The sequence below is a fragment of the Natator depressus genome, chromosome 2 (assembly GCF_965152275.1).
Source record: "Natator depressus isolate rNatDep1 chromosome 2, rNatDep2.hap1, whole genome shotgun sequence".
NCBI classification, from domain to species: domain Eukaryota; kingdom Metazoa; phylum Chordata; order Testudines; family Cheloniidae; genus Natator; species Natator depressus.
In genome coordinates, this window is record NC_134235.1 from 53033135 (window position 1) to 53058221 (window position 25087).

The 25087-nt window shown below is 43.4% G+C and overlaps 1 protein-coding gene across 1 annotated transcript in view; it reads left to right on the forward strand.

Moving 5' to 3' along the window:
- The window catches only part of LOC141981845 (uncharacterized), a 28299-nt gene extending 17677 nt beyond the window's left edge, over positions 1–10622 (forward strand). Inside the window, exons 2-6 of the mRNA XM_074943480.1 lie at positions 2271–2323; positions 4224–4290; positions 5063–6357; positions 7719–7903; positions 10543–10622. Coding sequence (XP_074799581.1) covers positions 5111–6357; positions 7719–7903; positions 10543–10622 — 1512 coding nt within the window. The 5' untranslated portion in view covers positions 2271–2323; positions 4224–4290; positions 5063–5110. The remainder of the gene's footprint in view (positions 1–2270; positions 2324–4223; positions 4291–5062; positions 6358–7718; positions 7904–10542) is intronic.
- Positions 10623–25087: the final 14465 nt, after the last annotated feature.

The following is a 25087-nucleotide window of genomic DNA, read 5'->3' on the forward strand; positions in this document are numbered from 1 at the left end:
GTGGAAAGCTGACAGGCGGCAGCCCTTTTCAGCTAACCAGCTTGCTTGCTTGGATAAACCTGTGTTCTGTCTCATCATTGAACCGCCACAACTGGCGCCCAAACGTGGGGCCCTCAGCACTCACCTCGCCCGGCAAGGGTTTCAGACGCGTCACTCATCCGCTTCGCGGATCCCGGTGAGTATTTTTCATTGTGGTAAGTATGGGAAGCTCCCTCTCTGCTTTGCAAGTGCAACACCGCAATGAGCTACAGTATCTGCTGCGTAAGGCTCAGCATGACTGCCCCGCTCGAGAACTCACTCTCCTGCTACAGGAGGTGAGTGCCCAGTGCCCGTGGTACCCTGAAGCCGGAACCCTTAAGCTAGCGGACTGGGAGCGGTTGGGCCAGACATTGCACAAAGAGCCTCGGGCGCCCGTGCAGGCTTTACATGCCTGGCACCTCTGCCGCGATGCGATACAGCGTGTTGCCTCGGACAGGCCCTCCCTCGCGAGGCTGGTGATCTCGCCACGCCCGTCGGCTCCTGCAGCCACCCCCCCTCCTACCGATGCAACACAGTGTGTCGCTTCGGAAGAACCCTCTCCCGCACCAACAGAGGGGCTGCCGATTTCGCCACCGCCGTCGGCTCCTGCAGCCATCCCTCTCCCTGCTTCGCCCCCAGTGCCTTTATTACCACCGCCTCCCTTACCTTCCCCGCCAGAGCCGGTCTGTGATTACCATCCCCCCCTGAAACCCCATGCTTCGGGGCCCCCCAGGGGGTCGTCTGCATCTGCTCAGAGGCTTTCGCTGGTGCAACAAATGGTGCACGCAGCGAAGGCTCGCTCAGATCTTACAGCAGAGGAGCTGGCTGAGCTGGTCTCGGTTTGTCCGGTGACCTGGCAGAACGATGGCCAGGGCAACCCGGTTGGAACCTGGGTCAGTTTGCCTTACTCGGTGATTAGAGAGGTAAAGAAAGCAATTCGCGAGTTCGGTCTGACTAGCACGTTTGTGCGTGGTCTCATTGAAGGGCTAGGTAGTGGATACTCCCTGATCCCTGAAGATTGGAAGGCGCTGTTGCGCATGATGCTGTCACCCAGTCAATATGTTATTTGGATTAGTGAGTATCGGCAGGAGGCGGAACGCCAGGCCCAGATTCATAGAGCGGAAGGTATTATTTTTGAGCACTTGGCAGGGGAGGGACCGTTTGCTACCGTTGAGATGCAAACTCAACTCCCTCAGGCCCTCTTCCCCCTTATTTCCACCTGCGCCCAGCATGCTTTCCGGAAGGTCCCGGATTCAGGCAAGCCTACTAAAAGCTTTGTTAGTATTCGTCAGGGTGCATCAGAGTCCTTTCTGGATTTTACCAACAGATTGCAGGAGGCTATCCTCCGACAGGTGGATAACGCTGCGGCAGCTCAGGAGATCCTGTTAAAAATGGCAGTTGAAAATGCAAATGAGGATTGCCGCCGCGCTCTCCAGACGGCGCAAGCCTCTGGCATTTTAGAGCTCTCAGACATGCTACGGGCGTGCCAAAACATCGGCACACAAGCCCATAAAGCTGGAGTTCTGGCTGCCGCCCTAAAAAGAACCGGAAAAGAGGGGAAGCGTTGTTACCGCTGTGGCAAGGAGGGTCACTTCCAGCGGGAGTGCCGCTCATCAAAGGCACCCGCCCGACCCTCAAAAAAGTGCCCCAAGTGTCAAAAGGGCTATCACTGGGCTAATCAGTGTCGTAGCGGGCCGGGAAACCGCGCGGCGGGTCCCCCCCGAACCCAGGGCCAAACGGGGGTGTTTCCCACTCAGACAACCGTTCCTCTGCCTTAAAATCCATAGACTCTATGAGGGCGGCGACTGCTGGAAGTGCAGGGCTTGATTTAATCATGCAGGAGGACACTGATTTTCGGCTGCCAGGGGAGGTCTGCGCCATACCTACCCAGGTGACGGGACCTCTCCCTGCCGGCTTTGTGGGTCTCGTTCTCCCTCGCTCTCATGCTGGGAAACAGGGCTTTTTTGTCATCCCCGGGGTCATTGATGCCGATTACACCGGCATTATTAAGGTTCAGGTGTGGACTCATCTTCCACAGTCGCTCCCGTGTGGACGATCAATTGCACAATTGATTTTAGTCCCCTATCAGGTGCCAGCTGCCGAGGATCGAACTCGGGGCGGAGGCGGCTTTGGATCAACGTTGTCTCACTCGCCGTCTCACAGCACGTCCTCTCCACTTGTTGCTCTGACAATGTCAGTCCGCCCCTCGAAACCTCAGTTAACACTTCTCTTAAATGATGTTCCTTTCACAGGGCTGGTGGACACTGGAGCTGACGTTACGGTGATTCGTGATCCAGAGTGGCCGGTTAGTTGGCCTACGGTTCCTTCTAAAGAGTTGTGGGGGATCGGGGGTAGTAAACCCGGGCGACAGAGTTTGTCTTGGGTCACAGTCTCTACACCGGGAGGCCGTACCCTTGCTACTATCCGCCCTTTTGTGCTCCCTGTCCACCTCAATATTTGGGGCCGTGATTTACTTACAAAGCTGGACACCACCCTCGATATTAATATCTGATGGCTCAAAATCCTCCCTCACCCACATTGCCCTCCGCATTGCCCTTGGTATGGCAATCCTTAGAGCCCGTCTGGATTGACCAGTGGCCCCTCCCTCTAGAAAAGCTAAAAGCGCTTCAATCGCTTGTGCAGCAGCATTTGCTGGCACAGCGCTTGGAAAGCTCTACTAGTCCCTGGAACACCCCAGTGTTCGTTATTAAGAAAAAATCCGGTGCATGGCGGCTGTTGCATGACTTAAGGGAAATAAATAAATGCATCCAACCTATGGGCCCCTTGCAATATGGATTACCAAATCCAAATTTAATTCCTCAAACCGATCAGCTCTGTGTGTTAGATTTAAAAGATTGTTTTTTCACCATCCCCCTTTGCCCACAAGATCGCGAAAAATTCGCGTTCACGGTGCCACAATATAATAATCAGCAACCCTCTCAAAGGTATCAGTGGAAGGTCTTACCCCAGGGAATGCAAAATAGTCCAACCTTGTGTCAGCTTTTTGTGGATCGGGCCCTCACCCCTTTTCGTGCCCGGTACCCTACGCTAAAGGTCTACCATTATATGGATGACATTTTGCTTAGTGGTCCCCAGGTCACGGAACAACAGATTGAATCTTTGTCTCAAATCCTCGGCCAAAATGGCCTGTTGGTGGCACCAGAAAAAATCCAACGCTCTTATCCCTACCACTACCTCGGCCATAAGGTTTTACAAACCTATGCTGCTCCGGTTCGTCCGGCACTAACTCTACCTCAACCCCTAACCCTTGTTAAATTACAACAGATTTTGGGTCATTTAAATTGGATTCGGCCCTATTTTCGTCTCCCCACCTCAATGCTGCAGCCGTTGTTCGAGCTCCTACGTGGAGCCCGAGCACCGGGTGCAGTTATTGCCATCACTAAAGAGCACATTGCCTGCATTCGACAAATTAATGCAGCATTAAGTCAGCAGTTTGTGGACAGACCCCCTGAGGTCCGTCCCCTACGGCTGATTCTTCTTGCCACCCCTCATACGCCCACTGCGGCTCTGTTTGTACCCCGTACGAATACAGCCGTCTCTATCATAGAGTGGCTGTACCTCTCCTCCACTCCTCCTCGGAATATTTACCCATATCTAGATGCCCTGTCTGATCTTGTTCGTAAAGCCCGCCATCGTGCAGTGCAACTTACTGGCACTGATTTAGTTGATATTGTGTTCCCCTTGTCCCGTAGTGAATTTGATTCCTTGTGCCACACCTCCTTGGCTTGGCAGGTTGCTCTTTGTGATTATGTGGGAGAAATTTCTTATAATCCCCCAAAAGATCCTCGGTTGATAATTACACAAAAGGTGCCTCTAATTGTTCATCGTCTTAGCCGCTCTCAACCCATTGTTTCTGCTGTTACTCTTTTTACTGATGGCTCTCCACATCGAGGTGTCGTCACCTATCAATCAGGTGACCCCCCTCGTTGGCGTTCTCGTTTTACACTGCCTCAGCGTTCCGCGCAGCGTTCAGAACTGGCTGCTGTTATTTTAGCCTTTCAACTTTTCGCTGATTGTCCCTTTAATTTAATTGTGGACACCCATTATGTTTATCAAGTGATTGATCATTTACCCCTTGCCCTCATTACCCCTCAGGTCGATGCGGACCTCCTTCGCCTATTTTTGTCTTTGCAATATCTTATTTCCACTCGTAATTTCCCTTATTTTGTTGCTCATATTCGCAGTCATACCCCTCTGCCTGGGTCACTCACTGAGGGCAATGCACGCGCTGATCGCGCGTTACGTGGTCAGGTAAATTCCCTCTTTTCTGACCCCATTGAAAGCCATGCCTTTTTCCATCAGTCTGCCTCTGTTTTGGCCCGGCAGTTTCACATTCCTGCTGATCATGCACGTTCCATTGTTCGTTCCTGCCCCCACTGTGCCGCTGCTGCTCCTACTTTTTCTTATGCCGTTAACCCCAGAGGTACTGCAGCAAATCAGCTATGGCAAATGGATGTCACTCATGTGCCACAGTTCCGCCCCTATTCCTTTTTACATGTTTCTGTTGATACTTATTCGGGATTTCTGTGGGCAACCCCACAGCGTGGGGAAGCCACTGCTAAAGTTATTCACCATTTGCTAGCCTGTTTTTCTGTTATGGGTCGCCCAAGCCAAATTAAAATGGATAATGCCCCAGCTTACTGCTCCACAGCCCTCTCCACTTTTTGCGCCCAATGGAACGTCCGTCTTAAACACGGGATCCCTTATAATTCCACGGGCCAAGCCATTGTTGAACGTGCCAATCGCACGCTCAAAACCTTGCTTGATAAGCAATTAAAACAAGGGGAGCTGCGTCTCCGAACCTTAGGAGACATTCAACAACAAATGCATATCCTTTTGTTTACTTTAAATAATTTAACGCTGAACGCAGATCAGCAGACCCCCGCGGATCGCCATTTTCACAAATCTGAGGTACTGGAAAGACCGCGTGTCTTTTACCGTCAGCTGCCCGATCCGCAGTGGCTGGGCCCAGTACCTCTAATCACTTGGGGTCGGGGATATGCTGCTGTGTCTCTCCCTGCAGGACCGTTGTGGGTTCCAGCCCGGTGTGTGCGACCAGCACTGAAACAGCATGGCGTGGCGCCAGGGGCTGTCGAACCCCATACCGGAGTTTCAGCTGACCCTAGAGGAGAACGTGGTGCCTCCCGGGTCGACAACGGCGGGACGGAAACGGAAGAGGCGTAGCGTCCCAAGCCAGCCCGTGACATGGGGAGCAGTAAAAGCATTGGTCGCGGCGGCTCAACGAAGACTGGCAGCAAATCAACAGCCAGAGACTCCTGAGACTTTGTTTGTGGCGATTCTCGCCCAAATCACTGCTAATTCTGTGCTGATTGTATGCCTTTTGTGCCTGCTATTTCCTGTAGGGGTTGGCTCGGGAGTGCTTCCCCCGTTACGGGCCCGAATGACATATAACATATGGGAAAGATTGGCTTCAATAGCAAATGTTACCCACTTTTGTTTGTCTGATTCTGTAGCAGCCGGAGAATTGTTAGGTACATGCCTTATACCAGTATGTCATCACCCTGAGGAAATAGGGAATGAGACAATGCTCGCTGCTTACGCGAATCTCTCTTCCCAGTACTCTGGCATGGCTAATTGGGGCCCGGCCAACTATACCTTGCCTCACACGGCTATATCCCTCCACACACCGTACCCGGCCGGGGCCAACAATGTCACCTGTGCGCGTGTGGCTAATTGCACTAGTACAAAGGTGCCCTTGGGCTGTCGGCAAATTCCTCAACCCCTCTTAAATTGTTCCCACGCTGTAAATGTTTCATACAATTATGGCCATATCATCCTACCATCAGGGTGGTTTTTTACCTGTGGCTCACGCACCTTTAGTTATATTCCTGCAAATTTAAGTGATGGCACCCTTTGCTGTCTTAGTAGAATGACGCTTATATTGCCTTTTGCCAGCCAAAGGCACAGTAAAAGAAGTGTACCCCTTTCAGATAATTGTGTTGCAGATGTTGAGCTTTTTAGTCGCGCTGAGTATACTGCTTTAGCGGCCTCCATTGTTGGGGTCCCCGGGCTTGCCACTTATACAGCCAGAACCTTAAATACCCTGGCGTGCTTTGCAGCGAAGGCAATTAATACAACATCCAAGGCAATTGCCCTACTTAATGCAGAGCAACATGAATTAAGGGATGCAATCTTGGATAACAGAGCAGCCATTGATTTTCTGCTCTTAAAACATCACCTAGGCTGTTCCACGTTTCGGCATATGTGTTGTTTTAATTTAACTGATAATAGTCGTTCCATAGAATCTAGACTGGCCGAATTGGCCAAACTTACGGCACACATACGTCAAGATGTGGGGTTTGAGGGCTTTTGGAATTGGCTTACAGGTTGGCTGCCATCTCTAGGATGGCTGCGACAACTTTTCGGTTATGCTGTGTTTGTGATCATTGGGCTTATTTTTTGCTGCTGCTGTGTACAATGTATTCCCTCTTTGCTAAGGCTTTGTAGAGATTCGCCCTGGCAAGCTCCCCGAGTTATGTCCTTGTCAGTCTGGGAGTTAAATTGCTTGCAAAAGCAAATTGACGGCTACCATGAGATGGCCGAGTATAATTAAACAAAAATCGGGGGAATGAAGGGTTCATGTTTAGTCCATCCACCTGGAAACAGTCAGGGCACACCCTGACCGTTGTGTAGGAGCAACACATTGCTCCATCCAAGGACGAGGACCAGATATGAACCCTGGGAAGTTAATTAAAGGACAGTAATCGTGGGAAGCTTCCTTGGCCTGGCCTCAAGGCCTGAGAATTAGGATTGTAGTAGATAGAGGCTGGAAAATAAGAATATTAATCAAAGTCATGTATTCCTTTGTTGTGTCTTTTTGCGGTGGAAGTAGGTAATGCGCAGGGGGGAGAAATATAATAAAAGGGAAGGTGGAAAGCTGACAGGCGGCAGCCCTTTTCAGCTAACCAGCTTGCTTGCTTGGATAAACCTGTGTTCTGTCTCATCATTGAACCGCCACATGTTTTGCCCTATTTTAGCCTCTGATCCTACCTCATTTTCACTGGCATTCCCTGTGTTAGACGTCCAATCACGACTAACTTTTTTAGTGAAAACTGAAACAAAAAAGTAATTTAGCACTTCTTCCATTTCCACATTTTCTGTTATTGTCCCGTTCCCCCCACCCCACCCGACCTCATTGAGTTTTGGGCCTACCCTGTCTTTGGTCTTCCTCTTGCTTCTAACATGCTTAGCCTTGTTCAAGTTTCAGGGAACATTCCATCTGTACTGAGCATGATCTCCCTCCCGCAACAAGTCCTACATGCTAACTGCATTAAGCATGCTCCATACCCCCAGAGGACCCCGAGTATGCTCTAGCCCAAGGCTGCATGAGTTTCTCTGAAATTGCTAATGGAAGATGGGGGCTACTGTGGTGCCAAACACCAACACTATGATCAAGAATATTGTCTGTCCTGTTCTTTCAATGCTTCTCCTTGTTGGCACCCAGGTATCATGAAGGAGAAGGATGAAGCTGTCTGACATGAATACAGAGAGGTGAGGAATAGAGGGAAGAACAGGGCAAGTAGGGGGTGACCATATCAAGCAGCCAATTATATATAATTTTTCTAAATGAGTTTCTAAAAATTATGGATGATAATTTTCTAACACGGAAGGTATTGTACCTAACACAAAGTAATTCAAATTTGGACTTTGTTATAAAGGATTATTGTCTGTAATACAGGCCATACCTACAGAATGGGAGACTCCATTCTGGAAAGCAGTAACTCTGAAAAGGATTCAGGGGTCATAACAGACAAGCAACTCAAGATGAGCTCCCAGTGTGATGCTGTGGCAAAAAGGGCTTATGAGATTCTTAGCTGCATAAACTGGGGAGTAATGAGTATGAGTAGGTTGATTTTATCTGTATATGGCATTGGTGAGACTGATACTAAAATGCTATGCCCAGTTCTGGTGTCCACATTTACAAAAAAGATGTTGAAAAATTAAGAGAGGGTACAAGAAAAGAGGCATGAAAATTATTTGAGGGATGGAAAAATGCCTCAGTGAGAGACTTAAGTGGAAATCAGAAAACAGCAGCTTGCGAGATGCTTACTTTGGGAGCAACCAGTTTCCAAGCAAGTTGAGCAGAGAAGGATTTATATATACACATTATTCACTTTCTTTAGAGCTCCATTTTTTAGACTTTTAAGCTTATAGGGGCATGGATTGTCTCTTACTAAATATTAGTACAGTGCCTAATAACACAGTGAGGTCCAGATTTTGACAGGGGCTTCTGGGTGCTATTACTATATAATAGATATTTTAATCATATTTTTAAAAACATGCAAACAAGGTAAACTAAAAATGCATTTTTGTAGAATATATAAAATAGTGTATAAAAATGTATGGTTTTCCTAAATATAAAAATATAAAACATAAGGTTTTCAGAAGACAATAATATTTTCTGCTAGCAATTAATTAAGTTGTAAAAGGATTTAAAAACATATTGCACTTTGGAGAAAAATGCAGTTACTTTCCTAGAAAACATTACATTGGAGTAAAATGTAACCATTACCTTGATAATAATTGTTGATGTATCAACTATCAAAATATATAACTACTTACTTACAGCTTCATCCACTAGGACACACTCTTTGTTGAGTCAAGAATGATGCTGGAGCTGAGTGAATATGAATATGACATTGTCTAGCTTTACTGGAAGAAGGACAGGAGACACTGGATGCAGTTTAATTAGGCAGCAACTTTATTATTAACTGTCTGGGAGTATCCAGTAGATAAAAGCGTACAGTGCAGGAAACCCCATGATCGTTTCAGTATCTAACTGGAGGACTTCCGTCAGCCCCACCCCTTTTCCATCCTGGTCCCCAGACAACCTTACAATCCCCCCACCCTTGAATGAGGGTTAAGGTGGGCTATAAAGGAGGTGGGGTTGGCTCCCTGCAGTGCCACTCATAGGAGCCCTGAACTCCCTCTGTTTCTGCTCCTTTAAATCCGTTACCAAATCATTTACCTGATCACTGCATCCCTTCCCTACAGAGTACATACACTGGACATCCACCACAAGGAGGCACGAATAATTATCTTGGCTGCCTCTCTTGCATATCTAGCCAGGTTCCCAGACATCTCCTAAAGCCGCCTTTAATATTGGCCAAAAACTTGTCAGCCCCCAAGATGAACCCCATCCTCCCTGAATAATTCTGGTGCCCCATATACTAAATGCCTATGCAAAATTACCAATCCCCCTTGGACCTCCATGAATTTGGCCACTTCCCTATTTACTCATCTCCTAGACTTGTTGACCCAAGGTGGCTTCACAACTCCCTGCCACACACACCCCGTGTTTAATTTTCCCTGGTTTGCTCTCATGGGCCTCCACAGCCTACAGAGGAGGCATCAGCTGGTCCCATAACATGCCCCTTCTTCCATGCCAGCTCAGGACTGCTTCATCACCAAGCCCCAGCTGCAAACCCTGACATACCCTGAAAACTCACCTATGCGCCCAGTAAACAATATTGTGTCTGCAGTTCCACACCACCATCTGCCTGGCCCATCTTCCTGCATCTGGAATGAAAACACAGTGGAAAATTAACAGGGGTTCCCTACCTGGGATCTCACGTACTTTGTGTATGCTTCCAAATGGGTATCGGGACTAGGGCAATTCAAGCAATTGAATGAGTGGGAACCAAATTCATGGGCTGGGAGCCCTAGCCTCATTGATCCCTGTCTCAACGTTGTAATGAACTGGTATGTTGTGAGGGGACTCCTGTCACCATATTTAAAGAAGGTCCCAAACCTCCCCAGACTTATTGCCATGTATGCCGGAGCTTTTCATGGCAGCAAGAAAAGGTTCCAGCAGCTCCCTGTGGTGGGGAGAGGCTCCAAGGGAGAGCAGCTGCCAGAGCCTTTTCCAACTGCCAGTCTTTCCCCGTGGCAGGGGAAGGCTCTGCAGCAGGGAGCTGGTGGAGTCTTTCTCCACTGCCTCCCCCCTGACCAGAGCCATTCCCCACTTCTAGGGGGATAAGCTGTGTACATGCTCTACATGCCACCATTAGAAATGTGCAGTACCTTTAAACACATGCTTAACTGCTGTGATGGATTGGGGCCAGGGTGGTCAGCATCTTATAGGATCAAGCTCATAGCACCAAAATTATGCTAGATGCTTTACACATAAGTGAGAAGACAATGTCCCTGCCCTGAAGAGTTTAACATCTATGTATGAATTTAAGTGAGAGGAATGTGTTTGATTAAATTCTAAACATTCCCTGAGAATACCTGTGAGTACATTTTCTTTAACATATCTTTGTCTTTTTCCTAAGTTAGTTTAGTGCTTTTAGATATTGTTTGAATAGACCCATAAATATGTGAGGGTTTTTTCTTTGTTTTCTTTTTTGTTTTTTAAGTCATTCCTGTGCACACCTGCTGAGTTTAATTGCACTACTGCTGGTGCTGATTGTAAGTAGAGACAGGGGGGTTTGACTGATTGGCTGTCATTACCTTCAGTTTTATTGTCTTTTTCCCTTTCAGTATTAGTCTTACAAGTTAAAAGGGACTGTGAGTCTGAAGGATTAGGGACCTCAGTGGAGGAGGAATCTTATGATCTGTGAGCAGAATAAGATGTGGTGTTTCCTGGATGAAGACATCTGAAGACGGTAACGTGCACCTCTAGAGCATGGCTGATGATGTGACAGCCAAATTTCCACACTATACAGCTTTCAGGAGAATGAAAGGTTTATAGGTGAGATATTTAAAGAGATCACCACGCCCAGAGCATGTGGGTCTGGAATGTATAAAGTAGAAGATAGTGCAGCAGATAGGACATGGATTACTGTGAGCAAAAGAGAATAAAGAAGTCGTGACCATTCAAAAGGGAAGGCAAGCCATGCAGTGAAACTGTGAAGCAGGTTCTCAATTCTACAAGAGCCTAAAGATTACAAAGAAGGGAGGGTTATATATAGATATACAGCATCAAGGCATCATGCAACAACCCCTACTCACAAAAATGGTAGCAATGGACACAGAAAAGGGACAGTTGGTAATCTGATAATTGTTGGGGACATGCTACTTTGAAATACAGAAGGATGGGCATGCAGTTGGGACTCAAAGACATATTTTACAAGGTGTCAAGAAAGGTGAAAGGACTTCAGAGGTGGACACATTCCCAGAAGGAGCAGAAGAAAAGCCCATAATTTTACCTTATGTCAGAGACCATTGAGTAGGTAGAAGCTGAAATAAGGCTTGAGGAATTGAGAAGACAGATGGAGATTTTATAGAGAACAAACAGTAATACAGGGATTCAATAAGCCTTTCTAAAAGGCCAGAGAAATTAGTGGCCCAATCATATAACCATCATTCAGGCATAACAGATTTCATAGGTTTTTGCCTCCAAAAGGCTCACAGCATCAGGATGTAGGATTTTTCTTCTTTTGAATTAAGAGTATTAAATGGGAACCTTAAATAGGCATGCCAGTTCTAAGTGATAAACTAAAGATTTGGACCATGGCTTTAATATTTTATCAGCGTGGCATAAGAGTCTACAATACAAGTGAAGTCCCAAAGAAATCGGAATAGCTTAAAAGTCAGTACCTGGATATTATATTTGGGATTTATAATATGTGATAATCTCACGTGTGTGTAAGGGGCAAAGCTTGGGCAAGGTTATCATGGATGAAAGTGATAATCTTTGATAATTAAGTAACTTGTCTACATTTCTAAATTCTAACTTTAGAATTATTGATGGAACTGCCAGACAGCGCCATAATTCCATTGGTACATATGCTTAATTGGTACACTAATAAAGATCTGCCTTTTAGGATGCATACTTCCATCTTCATACCAAAGTCACCTGCCCAAAATATTATAGATCTAGTTTGCCCTTGTTAGAAGATCTCAAATGATTTATTATCTCTTGAAAATTGTAACATCTCATGTTGAATTCACTCTTTTAAAAATGTTAAACTCTATCATCCAACCATTTTTATTTTGCTTTCTGTAATTTCTTATTTTATTTCCTATTTTTACTAATAAATTTACAATAGCTGTCCAGTCTGTACTTTAGCTAAGGAACAGAAACACAAAGAACACTCAGAAATGTGATCTAGATAATTGATAAATTAAAATTACTTGTGTGTTTATTTCATATTTTTATCACACTATCAACGTGGTATGAAGTTGAACTCCTAAAGTACAAACTTTTGTAGCCAACTATACAATCCCATAAGGCACTCTCTCCCCTCCTGAGCAAATTGCTCTAATATAATCTTGAAGTGAACTTTTCAGGTTCTCTTTATATGTATGCACTTTAGTGGTTTACTTTGATGATCAGTGAATTCTAGGCAGTTTGAAATCTAAATTTACCATCTTCAAGGTTTTACAGTTTTATCTTTTGGTCCCAACATTAATATAATCCATATCCCAAAGGAAGGGGTTTCCCATACACACACACAAAATTTCTATTTCAGGTGAGGTCTGAAAAGTCCTATTCCATTCTGGAAGAGAAATCCCTTAAGAATTCCATATGCTTTCTAATTAATAACAAAATATTGGAATTTCAAACTGACCCACAGATGCATTTTAGTCTATTCTTTAATAAGTTATTTTTAATAGCAACTTCATTGATGTGATCTGTGTTTGATAGTATTTTTGTAGTGGGGTTATTTGGAAAATCGAGATAAAAAGAAATGATTTATATTATTTATATTTGAAATAAAAAGCTTCTCAGTTTTAAACAATTACAAAATGGAACTGATAGTTGCATTTACTTATAATTACTGGAAAAAGCTGACACATACAATAGATGTATGCTCTGTCATATTGTGTTAGTTCAAGGATTTGGACAGAAAGGATTTGGACATAATGGAGATGAAAGAAGGACGTACAGTGCTTGTTAGTATTAAAAAGCTGAAAAACTGTATGGGCCATGAAAGGAATATCAACAATAAAGAAATTGGATGGAAGTTGTTTAAGGCTAAATATATACGTTGTTTAAGACTGTTTAAAGCTTTTGGTCCAGATTCTGTACCTTTTACTCAGGTTTCATAGAGTTTAAGGCCAGAAGGGACTATTAGATCATCTACTCTGACATCCTGTATTTCATAGGCCATTAAACTTCTCCCAGTTATCCCTGTATTAAGCCCAAAGACTTTATTTAGACAAAAAACATTTCAGTCCTCAGGAGACTCCAGTGTGTGTCCCAGGCAGAGAACAAGAGAAACCAAGGTGTCACTAATGCCTAAGGTCCCTCTCATGCAGGGAACTGAGTAGGTGTGATATCCCCAGATGATCACAGCAGGTGAACAATGCTCATGATGCAAAGCAAGGCACACACACACCAAAAAAAAAAAAAAAAGCCAACCTGACTTGAGGGAAAATTCCTCCCTGACCACAAATCTGGTAATCAGTATGACCATGAGCCTGGGAGCAAGATGCACCAGCATCTAGGAAGATGATTTTTTATATATATCAGAGCACTGGTCTACCCCATCCAGTGTCCCATCTCCAGTTATTGCCAATCTCTGACGCTTCAGAACAAGGTGATCAACCCTCTTCCCCTCCCCTAACCCCCTGCTGCCCCAGAATACATCTAGCCAGTTGTGCATGGAGGGGGGGGGGGGAGGGGGAATCTTCCTGACCCCTTCAGGTGACTGCCTGTGGTCTCGAAACATGAGATTTGATTATAGTAATTATATTAATGCGGTGTTATGAGCATGTTGACGGCAATTTAGGCTTATTCTGTTCTCCCTAGGGTCCAGGAAGGAAGGGGATGGTGCACACATTCCAAGGCCAGAAGGGTCCACTATGATCATCCAGCCTGACCCACCCTGCATTCATAGGCTGCATTCATAGAATTTTCCCCAGAACCTGGATTGAAGCATATAATTTAAATAGATATCTACTCTCATTTTAAAGAGGCCAAGAGATGGTGAATCTACTACCTCCACTGGCAAGCTGTTCCAATATTTAATTATCCTCACAGCTAGGAAATTGTATCTTATTTCAGTGTTGAATTTCTCTAACTTCAACATTCAGCTATTAGATTTTTTATGCTTTTGTCATCAAGGCTGATAACCCCCCCCCCATTAGCAGATATCTTTTCCGTGTGTGAATATCTATGCACAGTGATCAAGTCACCTCTCAACCTTCTCTTCAACAAGCTTAATAAATTGAGCTCCTTAAGCCACACAGTAAGGTTTGTTTTCCAGCCCCTGGATAATTTTTGTGGTCCTCCTTTGATCTCTCTCCAGTATTTCCACAGCCTTCCTGAAGTGTGGCCTCCACAACTAGACACAAAAAGAAACAGAGTACTTGTGGCAGCTTAGAGACTAATAAATTTATTTGAGCATAAGCTTTCGTGAGCTACAGCTCACTTCATCGGATGCATTCAGTGCATTTAGTCCCTAAGGTGCCACAAGTACTCCTTTTCTTGTTGTGAATACAGACTAACACGGCTGCTACTCTGACAACTAGACACAGTATTCTGGTAGCAGTCTTACCAATACTGTGTACAAATGCAAGATCACTTCCCTACTCCTAGGAGATACCCTACTTCTACTAGATATTCCTCTTTTTATACATACAAGGATCGCATAGCCCTTTTTGCCACAGCATGGCTTTGAGAGTTTATGTTGAGGGATTATCAACAATGGCCACTAAATCTTTATCTGAGTCACTGCTTTCCAAGACAGAGTCTGCTATCCTGTAGATATAATCTGTGTTCTCAGTTCCTAAGTGTATTACCATGCATTTGACTGCATTAAAATGTATTTTGTTGGTTTATGACCGTTTAACCAGGCAATTTCAGATCACTCTGTAACAGTAACCTATCCTCATTATTTACTACTTCACCAATCTTTATGTCATCTTCAAACTTTAACACAAATATTGTTTATTACAGTCTTGATTTTTTGATAAAAATACTGACTAGCATTGGTTAAGAACCAATTGCTAGGGAACCCCACTAGAAACAGCCCCACTCTCTGATATCTCCCCATTAACAACTACATTTTGAGATCTGTCAGTTAGCCAGTTTTTAATCTTTCTAATGTGTGCTCCGTTAATTCTATATAATGAATGCTTTTTAATCAAATTCTAAGGTGGTACTAAGTCAAATGCCTTAGCAAAATCCAATTATACCATATAACACAGTTGTCTTTATCAGAGACCTGTAGTCCTGTCAAAAAAAAATTTTTAAAAATGACAGATTAGTTTGACAAGACCTACCTTCCATAAAATCATGCTGATTGGCATTAATTATATTTTTAGCCTCTAATTCTTTGTTGATAGTGTCCTGAATTAAACGTTCAATTGTTTTACCCATGACTGATGTCAGGCTAGCCAGTCTATAGTTATCGAGGTCATCCTTTTGACTCTTTTTAAATATTGGATCTACACTGGCAGTACTCCACTCCTTTGGAATTTCCCCAGTTTTCCAAGATTTGATAAAAATTAACATGAGTGTTTTCAGAGCACTCTTTGGTTAGTTCCTTTAAGGCTCATGGAAATAACCAATCCAGGCCTGTTGATTTAAAATATATAGTTTTAGCAGATGCTGCTTCACATCTTTTTTAGTTACATATGGTAAGCTTCCCGTTCCATCAACAATATCATATGGGATGAATACATCCTCCTGCTTCATTCAAAATACAGAACCAAAATATCTATTGAATATCTTTGCCTTTTCTACATCACTATTTACACTTTTGCCACCTGCATCTAGCAATGTATGCAGGCCTGATCTATAGTTTTTCTTGTTCCTAGTTGTCATGGCTGGGTTGATGACAGCTAGATATATTAGTCAGAGCCAGAGTCTGCAGTCATGAGACAGGGGTCAAGAATTGGCTTGGAGGACGGAAACAAGAGATAAATTGGAGAACAGAATGAGTCAGGAACCAAAACTAGGCTGGGTCAGATGGAGGAGACAAATGGAGATCAGAACTGCAAGTCAGGCTGGGTTCACAGCTAAACTGGGTATTAAGAACTACAAGTCAGATGCTAGGAGTCAAGCCAGGTAATTATGCCACAGGTCCAGGAAGCACAAGGTGCACAAAACACACCAGAGTGTAGCCCAGTTGTTCAGACAGCTTCCTGTTCCTGCTGCTGTCTTAAGTAAGACCAGTGCGATAATCAGCTACTCTGGCACTCTACCAAGTGGACCTCAGAGGTGTAGTCTCAGACTAGGGCTGGAATTTAATGGGCCCCAGCAAGCTGCTGCATGGGGGATTAGTGTGTGGCTGCTCCCGTGAACCCTGTGGTCCAAGGTTCAAGACCCATAGGTCATGATGATAGTATGTTTGAAAAAATTGCCTTCTTATTATCTTTAAGCCTATTGGCCATTGATATTTCATTGAGTCCTTTGGCTTTCCTTATCAACCACCTTGATTTTTTAACTTATTATGTACAATCATTGCCACTTACTACCTGTTTTTTCCATATATATATAGAGAGAGAGAGAGAATGTTTTATCACAGCTTCTGCATCTCTCTTTAACCAGGATGCTGCTTTTGCAGCATAACTTTATTTGTCTATCCGGTTCTGCCTTTTTGAGAATCCAGTAGGATATTCTTGAACAATCTTCAGTTTTCGTTAACACTTCTCATTTAAATATATGTTCCCGGTCAGATATGCTCACAATTGATTTAAGCTTTGGAAAACTAGCACTAGTATCTGATAATTTTTAGGTCAGCAATTAACGTTTCCTTGGACATCAGAATGAGGTCCAATGTTAAGTTACCACACAGTGGGGGCAGGGATTTCTGTGTTAAGAAATTATTATTTATTTTGTGTAGAAACTCTAAGGAAGTTTTGTTACTGGCTGCAGTAATGCATAGTCCCATTGGTTAAATGAAACTACTCACACAAGTTCTACTCAAATTATGGGTTACAGATCCAGGTCTTAGAGAGTTAAAATATGTATTGTTTAATGCTAAAGATTTACATTTTTGAGGGGGGTGTTTTTATAGTGAGGTTTAACCATAAAAATACTGTCCATAGCCATAAATGGTCATTTACACATAAAATATGTCTTTATGCCACATGATGAATCTAGATTACAATAAAAAGAATGCTTACAAAACCCCCAAATATTTTGGATGCATATGCTCCATACTTAGCTCCTGTTGAGCAGTTCTATGTTTCTCCAAGACCACAGCTAATTCTAGTCCTAACTTTTTGTTTTCTTCAGGAAGTTTGCTAATATCCTGAGACTGGTGTTTGATATGCTCAGTCAACTCAATATATTCATTCTTCAGTTTCTCCAAAACTTTCTACCTGCAAAGATCAGTAGAAACTAAGAGTTATGAACACCTCGGAAATGGAGGTTGTTCATAACTCTGAAATGTTCGTAACTCTAAACAAAACATTATGGTTGTTCTTTCAAGGTTTACAACTGAACATTGATTTAATGCAGCTTTGAAACTTTACTATGAAGAATAAAAATGTTGCTTTTAACCATCTTAATTTAAATGAAACAGGCACAAGTTTCCTCACCTTGTCAAATCTTTCTTTTTTAAACTGTTTCTTTGAGGTGTGCTGTTGACCGGTCAGTTCGTAACTCCGGTGTTTATAACTCTGAGCTTCTACTGTAACTAGACGTTGACCGGAAGGACACACTGGTTTTTTTATTGCCTCATTAATCTCATCTTCATATTTGAAACAAGAAAAATAAGAGAAAAGAGCTAATATATAAAAATAACCCGTAACAGAAACTTTGTTCTAATCTTCTCATTTTCAGCGAAGGGATAGAAAAAAAAACTTTTTATTTCTCAAATTACTCTGAAAGAAAAATATTATTGTTGGGTAATGGTGCTTCCAGGTTTCTGAAAAAAGGAGAGATGAAAAAACACTAAATACTGGGTATGAAGGAATTCCTATTCTAATGGAGACTGGTGCCATTTGAAAGTGCTATGGTTAAAAGTGGACCACATTACACTGTTTCAACCATGTTAAAATCTAGGTATATTTTACCATGTTATAATAAACCCTTACAGACATACATGGTAGGACTGAGCCCAGCCCAAATGAGAAAATAGTCTGACAGGCATGTCCCATAAAGATATATCTCAGTCACTTCCAAAGAAAGAACACATGACAAAAGTTTATCCAAAAATGCATTTCATCTTACCTTAGTCATTAATAAAACAGGGATCTCAATGAGTCCATATGACCTACCAACACTTTTCCTGGCTCCAATGTGTCCTCTCCTCCCATATTGCTCTGCCTTCCTCGACCCTCCACTGCTCCACTTTCCAGCTCAGCAAAACAGCAAAGTGAAAGTAAAAAATAAATTAAAAAACCTCTGAAGGATGGCACAGTTAGGCCTTCTTAATTTCACTTCACTGCCACCCACCCTGCTTTTTGACACAAGAGGGAAGAGTAAAATGATCAAATTCCAGCCTACTAGCAAGTTTGTTACTTTAATTTGCTCCACTCAAATGGTGCATAGAGCAGAGAGTGGGATGGATGAAGCCTACCCACCTACATCACTAGTGTCAGAAATAAGCAGAGGAAAATAAAGAGGGAAGTAACCAGGATACAGATGTAGATAAAGCCAAGGGACAAAGAAGTGATGAGGACAGATAAGAATGGAGAAGAGGAAAAGCAGCCTGGGGGCAAGAAAAGAATGAATTAAGATGAAAAGTAAGCTCAGCCAGTGAGCAAGAGGCTGAGGGGAAGAGAAATAGCCAGAGAGAAAGAGTAACAAAGAACAGACACAGAAATAAGCATGAGAAGGAAAAAATGAAAAGGGAAGGGGGAAGAAACAAAGGAAAGGACAGGAAAGTGAAGAGACAGAAAAGACTGGAAGAAAAAAGGAAAGTGAGAGAAGTCTAAACAAAGAGTTAGAAAAGTAAAAAAGGAGAAGAGCAGGCAGAAAAGGGGGAATTAGTAAATGATAATTATGGTGATCTTTGCTCTGGGTGTCTTGGAGATTGTTTTAGGAGATGGGAAAAAACAGATATTGCAGATAAGAAAGAAAGACCGGAGGAGCACATGGGATTCATGTGGTGAGGGCTATAAAGTGGAGAAGCATACAGTATGTATGGTACAATAAAGCACGAACTATTGGATTCATTTTTCAAAAAGACAAAAGGAGATGTTTTCATGGGAGCACTGTTAGTTTAGTAAAAATGGTTACATACTTGCACTGTAACTGTTGTGCTTCCAGGTTGCAGGTGCAGACATATCTTCCACTCAGATGTCCATGTGCCCAGCTCTCTGAAGCTGGAGAAATTTGCTTAGCAGTACCTGTCAGGCTGGTTCTTGCACCCTTTGGCCCCTTGTGTCACCTCCCATGGCAGTAACTCATGAGAGAACCCCCTTAAAGGGAAGATGTATGGTAGTAGGAAGGGGGTACGGACAGAAATTGGATGGCATAACCTGATACTGTCAGGCCACTGTCAGAAGACAGGATATTGGGCTAGATGGACCTTTGGTCTGACCCAGTATGGCCATTCTTATGATCCCCCAGTGCTTAGGACACATTTTACCATGATTATTGTTTCCCAAGCACCACAGAAGTGAAGCAGCCTGTCCCTGATCAGCAGCAATATGGTCAGAAAGTTCCTAATTGGAGTGGTGTTCTTGATATGCAAGTTAAATTGGCTGCTTGCCTGAAGCTGGCAGAGGATGGACTGCCTAGTTAAAACTGGACCCAGAAAGCCTTCTCCTCTGTGATTTATGCCCCTTCTCAATACCTAGCAGGGTAGAACAACTGCCAGAAATATTGCTGCGAGTAGACATCTCTTTATAGGTGAGGCATAAACCCCCAATGAAAGAAAAATAACAGAAGAGTCCCTAAAAAATGTAGTGTGATTGGTTTTCTCAGAAAATAAAAACCAACTATCAAAAGGTAAGACCTCTTTGTTCTGTTGAACCCCAGGAGCTATGCTGGAGTTCAGCAACTACAGGGTCCTTCCCATTGTTACAGTTGAGGTCATAATTCTGGAAGAAGTGTCCTACATGGCCAGTGCTGATTGCAACAATGTCTTGGTAATCAGAAGACTTTCTGCAATGAACCCCTTAAACTCTTCCCTGGAAGATTCTGTCAAATTATCAGAAAATTTGGACAAAGCCTCCCAATTTATAAAGTAATATTTAGATAATCATAGACTAATAGGACTGAGAGGGACCTTGAGAGGTCTTCTAGTCCAGTCCCCTGCACTCAAGGCAGGACTAAGTATTATCTGGGCCATCCCTGACAGGTGACTGTTTAACCTGCTCTTAAAAACCTCCAATGACAGAGGTTCCACAATGTCCCTAGGCAATTTATTCCAGTCGTTAACTACCCTGCAAATAGGAAGTTTTTTGTAATGTCCAACCTAAACCTCCCTTGCTGTCCATTGTTAACCTCTGAGGATAGGACAAGAAGCAATCTCTTGTAACAATCTTTTAAGTACTTAAAAACTGTTATCATGTCCACCCCTCAGTCTTCTCTTCTCCAGACTAAAAAACCCCAATTTTTTCAATCTTTCTTCATACGTTATGCTTTCTAGATTTTAATAATTTTTGTTGCTTTTCTCTGGACATTCTCCAATTTATTCACATCTTTTCTGAAATGGGGTGCCCAGAACTGGACACAATTCTCCAGTTGAGGCCATATCAGCACAGAGTAGAGAAGAAGAATTACTTCTTCTGTCTTGCTTATAACATTCCTGCCAGTACATCCAAGAATGATGTTTGCTTTTTTGCAACAGTGTTACACTTTTTGGGTTATATTTAGTTTATGATCCACTATGATCCCCAAATATCCTTCTGTAGTACTCCTTCCTAGGTAGTCATTTCCCATTTTTCTATTTGCGCAACTGATTGTTCCTTCCTAAGTGAAGTACTTTGCATTTGTCCTTACTGAATTTCATCCTATTGACTTCAGGCCATTTCTCCAGTTTGTCCAGATCATTTTTAATTTTAATCCTATCATCCAAAGCCCTTGCAATACCTCCCAGCTTGGTATCATCTGCAAACTTTATAAGTGTTCTCACTATGTCATTTTCTAAATCATTGATGAAGATACTGACCAGAACCAAACCTAGGACAGATCCCTGCAGGACCCTACTTAATATACCCTTCTAATTTGACTGTGAACCACTGATAACTACTCTCTAGGGATGGTTTTCCAACCAGTTATGCACCCACCTTATAGTAGCTCCATCTAGGTTATATTTCGCTTTTCTGTTAATGACAAGGTCTTGTCAGACAGTATCAAAAGCCTTACTAAAGACAAAATATACCACATCTACTGTTTTCCCCCATCCACATGTCTTGTTACCCTGTCAAAGAAAACTATTTGCTTGGTTTGACATGATTTGTTCTTGACAAATCCATGCTGACTGCTACTTAGACCCAAATAATAGTGCCTAACGATTCACAATGAGCATTTGTAATGACGTGGTTGAATACATTTTTCTTCTCATCAAATCTAACCTCAGACTCTTTATCTTTAGACACACATTTATATCTCCCCTGCTGTAGTCTCTTGTCTGCCACTGTCACAAGTGAGTCAGGAGCTGGATAGGAGTAGAAGCACCCCAAAACTGACAGAGGGGCATAATATGGTTTATCAGTACTCTTCACTGTTGTCAGTAGGGGAGCTGTAGTATACCACAAAGTCTTTGTCTATTCCAAAAGTGCTTCATTTGTATTGAAAGCTATCTGCCATGGAGCTGAGGACTAGAGAATGTCCACCAACTTATGGGTATTCTCCTGAACATACTAAGCCATTCACCTCAGGAAATCTTGATATGACTTAAAATCCTCAGGCACAGGAGAGGAGGAATCTGGCACCATGTAGTTATGCAGTGAGGAAGAAAAGGAAGAGAGTGGCACCAATGGGATCTCCTGAATTAACACTTGCTCCTGCAACAATGGTTCAGGATGAATTAGCTCAGAGAGAGTTACCTCCGTTTGTATCTACAGCATAGGTGGGTCAAGAGAGGAGACTACCAAGGGGATCAGTGACCTCATCCTGGACTGAGACAAGGATTGGGACCTTGCAGATAGACGAACATCCCAAGAGTTTCAAGAAGGCCACTGAAGATAAGGATATGGCATTGATGGGCAATAGAACCAGGGCCAAGAACACACGTCCCTCCTGCGGGAACAATGCTGATCCCGATACCTATGATGATTCCCCAGAGGTCTTGACAACTTTAGAAAATGGTGCCTCGAAGGCAAGGGAAAGGAGAAAGGTGTCCCCAACCTCGATGTTGAGGAACTTTCCAAGTAGTTTGTTTGCATCAAAGGAGCTATTCCAGAGGAGCCAGAAAATATCCAGCCTCCTCAAAGGCCAATACACAGATTGCATCTGTACTTATGATGGTAAATTAGCTGATGTCTTGAGCACTGATAGGTGCATCGCACTCACATTCAACACTGGAAAAAACATCACTATGGAAGTCAAGGCCAGTATCAATACTGTAGATGCAGTCTGCACTGAAGTTATCATTGGTACCAAAGAGAGTATGTGTGCTGATGAGCCCTTCAGTACTCAGAAGGAAGTTGATCTCAACTCTGCACCTTGAGTGGCACAGAAGATGGTGCTGACAATAGTGACACATCTGCAAACTATCCAAGCTGAAAACATAAAAGAAGCCACTGCTGCTGAATGCTCTTGCATTAATGGAGAGTCAGGAACAGAAAGGCGGAGCAAGTCTGATGCTGCCTGATACACCAATGGCACGGAAATAGTTGGTGCCAACTCTGATTTCACCAGTACCGGACTCAACAGATGCCCCATGGATAGTACCAGAGGCAATGGTATGGTGTGCAGTTGATCAAGTCCCAGTACCAGAAAGTGGATAGATGTCCCAGGTCTATCCAGTGGACTAGAGGAATCACAGTGACAGTTTGGATTCCTCTTAGAATTGGAGAAGGAATCTCTCAGAACTCTGATCCATTCTGGGAATCCTTTTCCTCAGAGAACAATCTGTCTGTCTCTTGGGAGAGGAATCATAATCTGTGGGAAAATGGTCTGTGCCAGCTCCAAAGCACTCTGAGGAGCTGGACAATCTGCAGATGCCCCCAGTGCTGAAGCAGGCCTCACTGTCTGCTCCTCAAGGTGTTTTTGAACAATTTACAGATGGAGCACTTTTCTTTAATGTGTCCTTTCCCAAGGCACAATAAACACTGAGTATGGGACCTCTCTATTAGGGATAGCCACCCTACATGATGAGCCGTGTGTTAAAACCTGGTGAAGGCATAACACAAGGCTAAATCCTACTTAAATGTTATTGTTCATCATTCAGGTTTGAAGATAACCATGATATCACTGATTGATTTGGTTTCTATGAACATATGAGTGGCTGGTCAGGCCTACTTCAGCTTTGAACTGTCTGTGGCAAACTGAAAAAGAAATGCTGCTCGGGGTTATTTGATTAACAGCAGACATGATGCTGTTGCAAGATTTAGACTTCTGGCACAACTGCTCTGCCTCAGCAATTCTCCTCTGCTCATAGACTGTAGCTCCAGTATTGATGAGACTTCACCAGGTAGAACAATCATGAGCGAGATAGTCCCAAAACTTTGGGTCAATGTTGAAATGCCTCAAGGATAACTTGATGGAGTCTTTGAAATGTTTCTTCTGGCCTCTCTGAGAGCACTTTCCCTCCTTTGGCTCGCCATAAAAGATCTACTTTGGCAGTCATTCATCTGACATTCTAGTGATATGGCCTGTCCATCTCATCTGTGATTTCATCAACAGAGTATGGATGCTGGGAGAGCCTGCCCATATGAGAATTTCAATATCTGGAACCTTGTCTTGCCAGGTTTCGCAGGCATACATCAGAGTTGGCAACATGATGACTTTGTAGACCTTCAGTTTTGTTTGTTGACTAATGCCTCTGTACTCCCACACATTTGCACTTAGTCTGCCAAAGACTACACTTGGTTTGGTAATTCTTGGTTGGTAATTGGTTTAATCATTGATGTGAACTGCACATGACAGTGTACTGCCGAGGCAGGTGAACAACAGTACTTAACTAACTACTGCTAATTAACTAAATCCTTAGTGTACTACTATAATTCACTATATACACAAAGAATGGTGACAGAAAAATGTAAGGTAAGATACCACACAGAATGCTCTGACTCAAGCCACAGGTGGTCAGAAAGAACTGAGAGGGGTCGGGGCAGCACTGCTCTTGAATAATCAAAGTGGGGCTACAAGGGGCCAAAGGGTATCATCCCTTTGGGTACTGCTAAGCAAAGTGCTCTGGCTTCGGTGCGTGCACAGCTGAGTGGAATAGATATCTGCACCCACTTGAAGAAGAATCAAAGTATATGGTACATACACCTAAATTCAGCCATTACGCTAGTCCTGAGCACAAGAAAATGACAGTCATACAGTTTTCAAGGTCCATTCAAAGTGCATGTGTGTTCCTACTATGACTTTAGCACTAGAACCATTGCCTTTTCCAGCCTCTGCTCCTGAAAGGAAACAACAGTTACACCACGTCATTCCTTCTATTCTTGTAGAAAGGGTAAAGGGACACCATTCCACACATCCCCTTTGTCTCTGAGAGATGACAATCTTCAAACATATGTGCATACATATTATTGTTTACTTTAAATGGGGACTGAACACCCACATGCATATAACAAGCACCTTCACGGAGTACTAATACTTAGATCCAGAAAGGCTTTTGGAAGAGTTTGATGCAATCCCAATGAAGCTAGAATGAAGGCATATAGAAAAGCAGAGTTTCCAGTGCTTCCATTGTGTCCAGAATATGTGCACCTCTAAGGGAGCATCAGTGCTCAGCTCAGAAGTGCAGGTCTGGTAGCACAGCAATTCTAACTCAAGTACTAATAACAGAGCTTAACAAGGTACAGGCAAGCTAACTGGGTATCAACACAAGGGGTTGACTTCCTCTTCCCTTCCCTTTCCTGCTGTACATACACTCAGGGGAAGGGTTATAAGAAAGGTTGCTAAAGAGGCGGATGGGAAGGCAAGATTGTGGGAAGGCAGTTGCTCCCTTATGTTGCTGATCTCCAAATTTGGAAAGTTTTTGTTTACTCATTTTTCTGCTTATGTTACTGTGTCCTCATTTGTATTTATAAAGATTTTCTCCTGCTGAGCAGACCT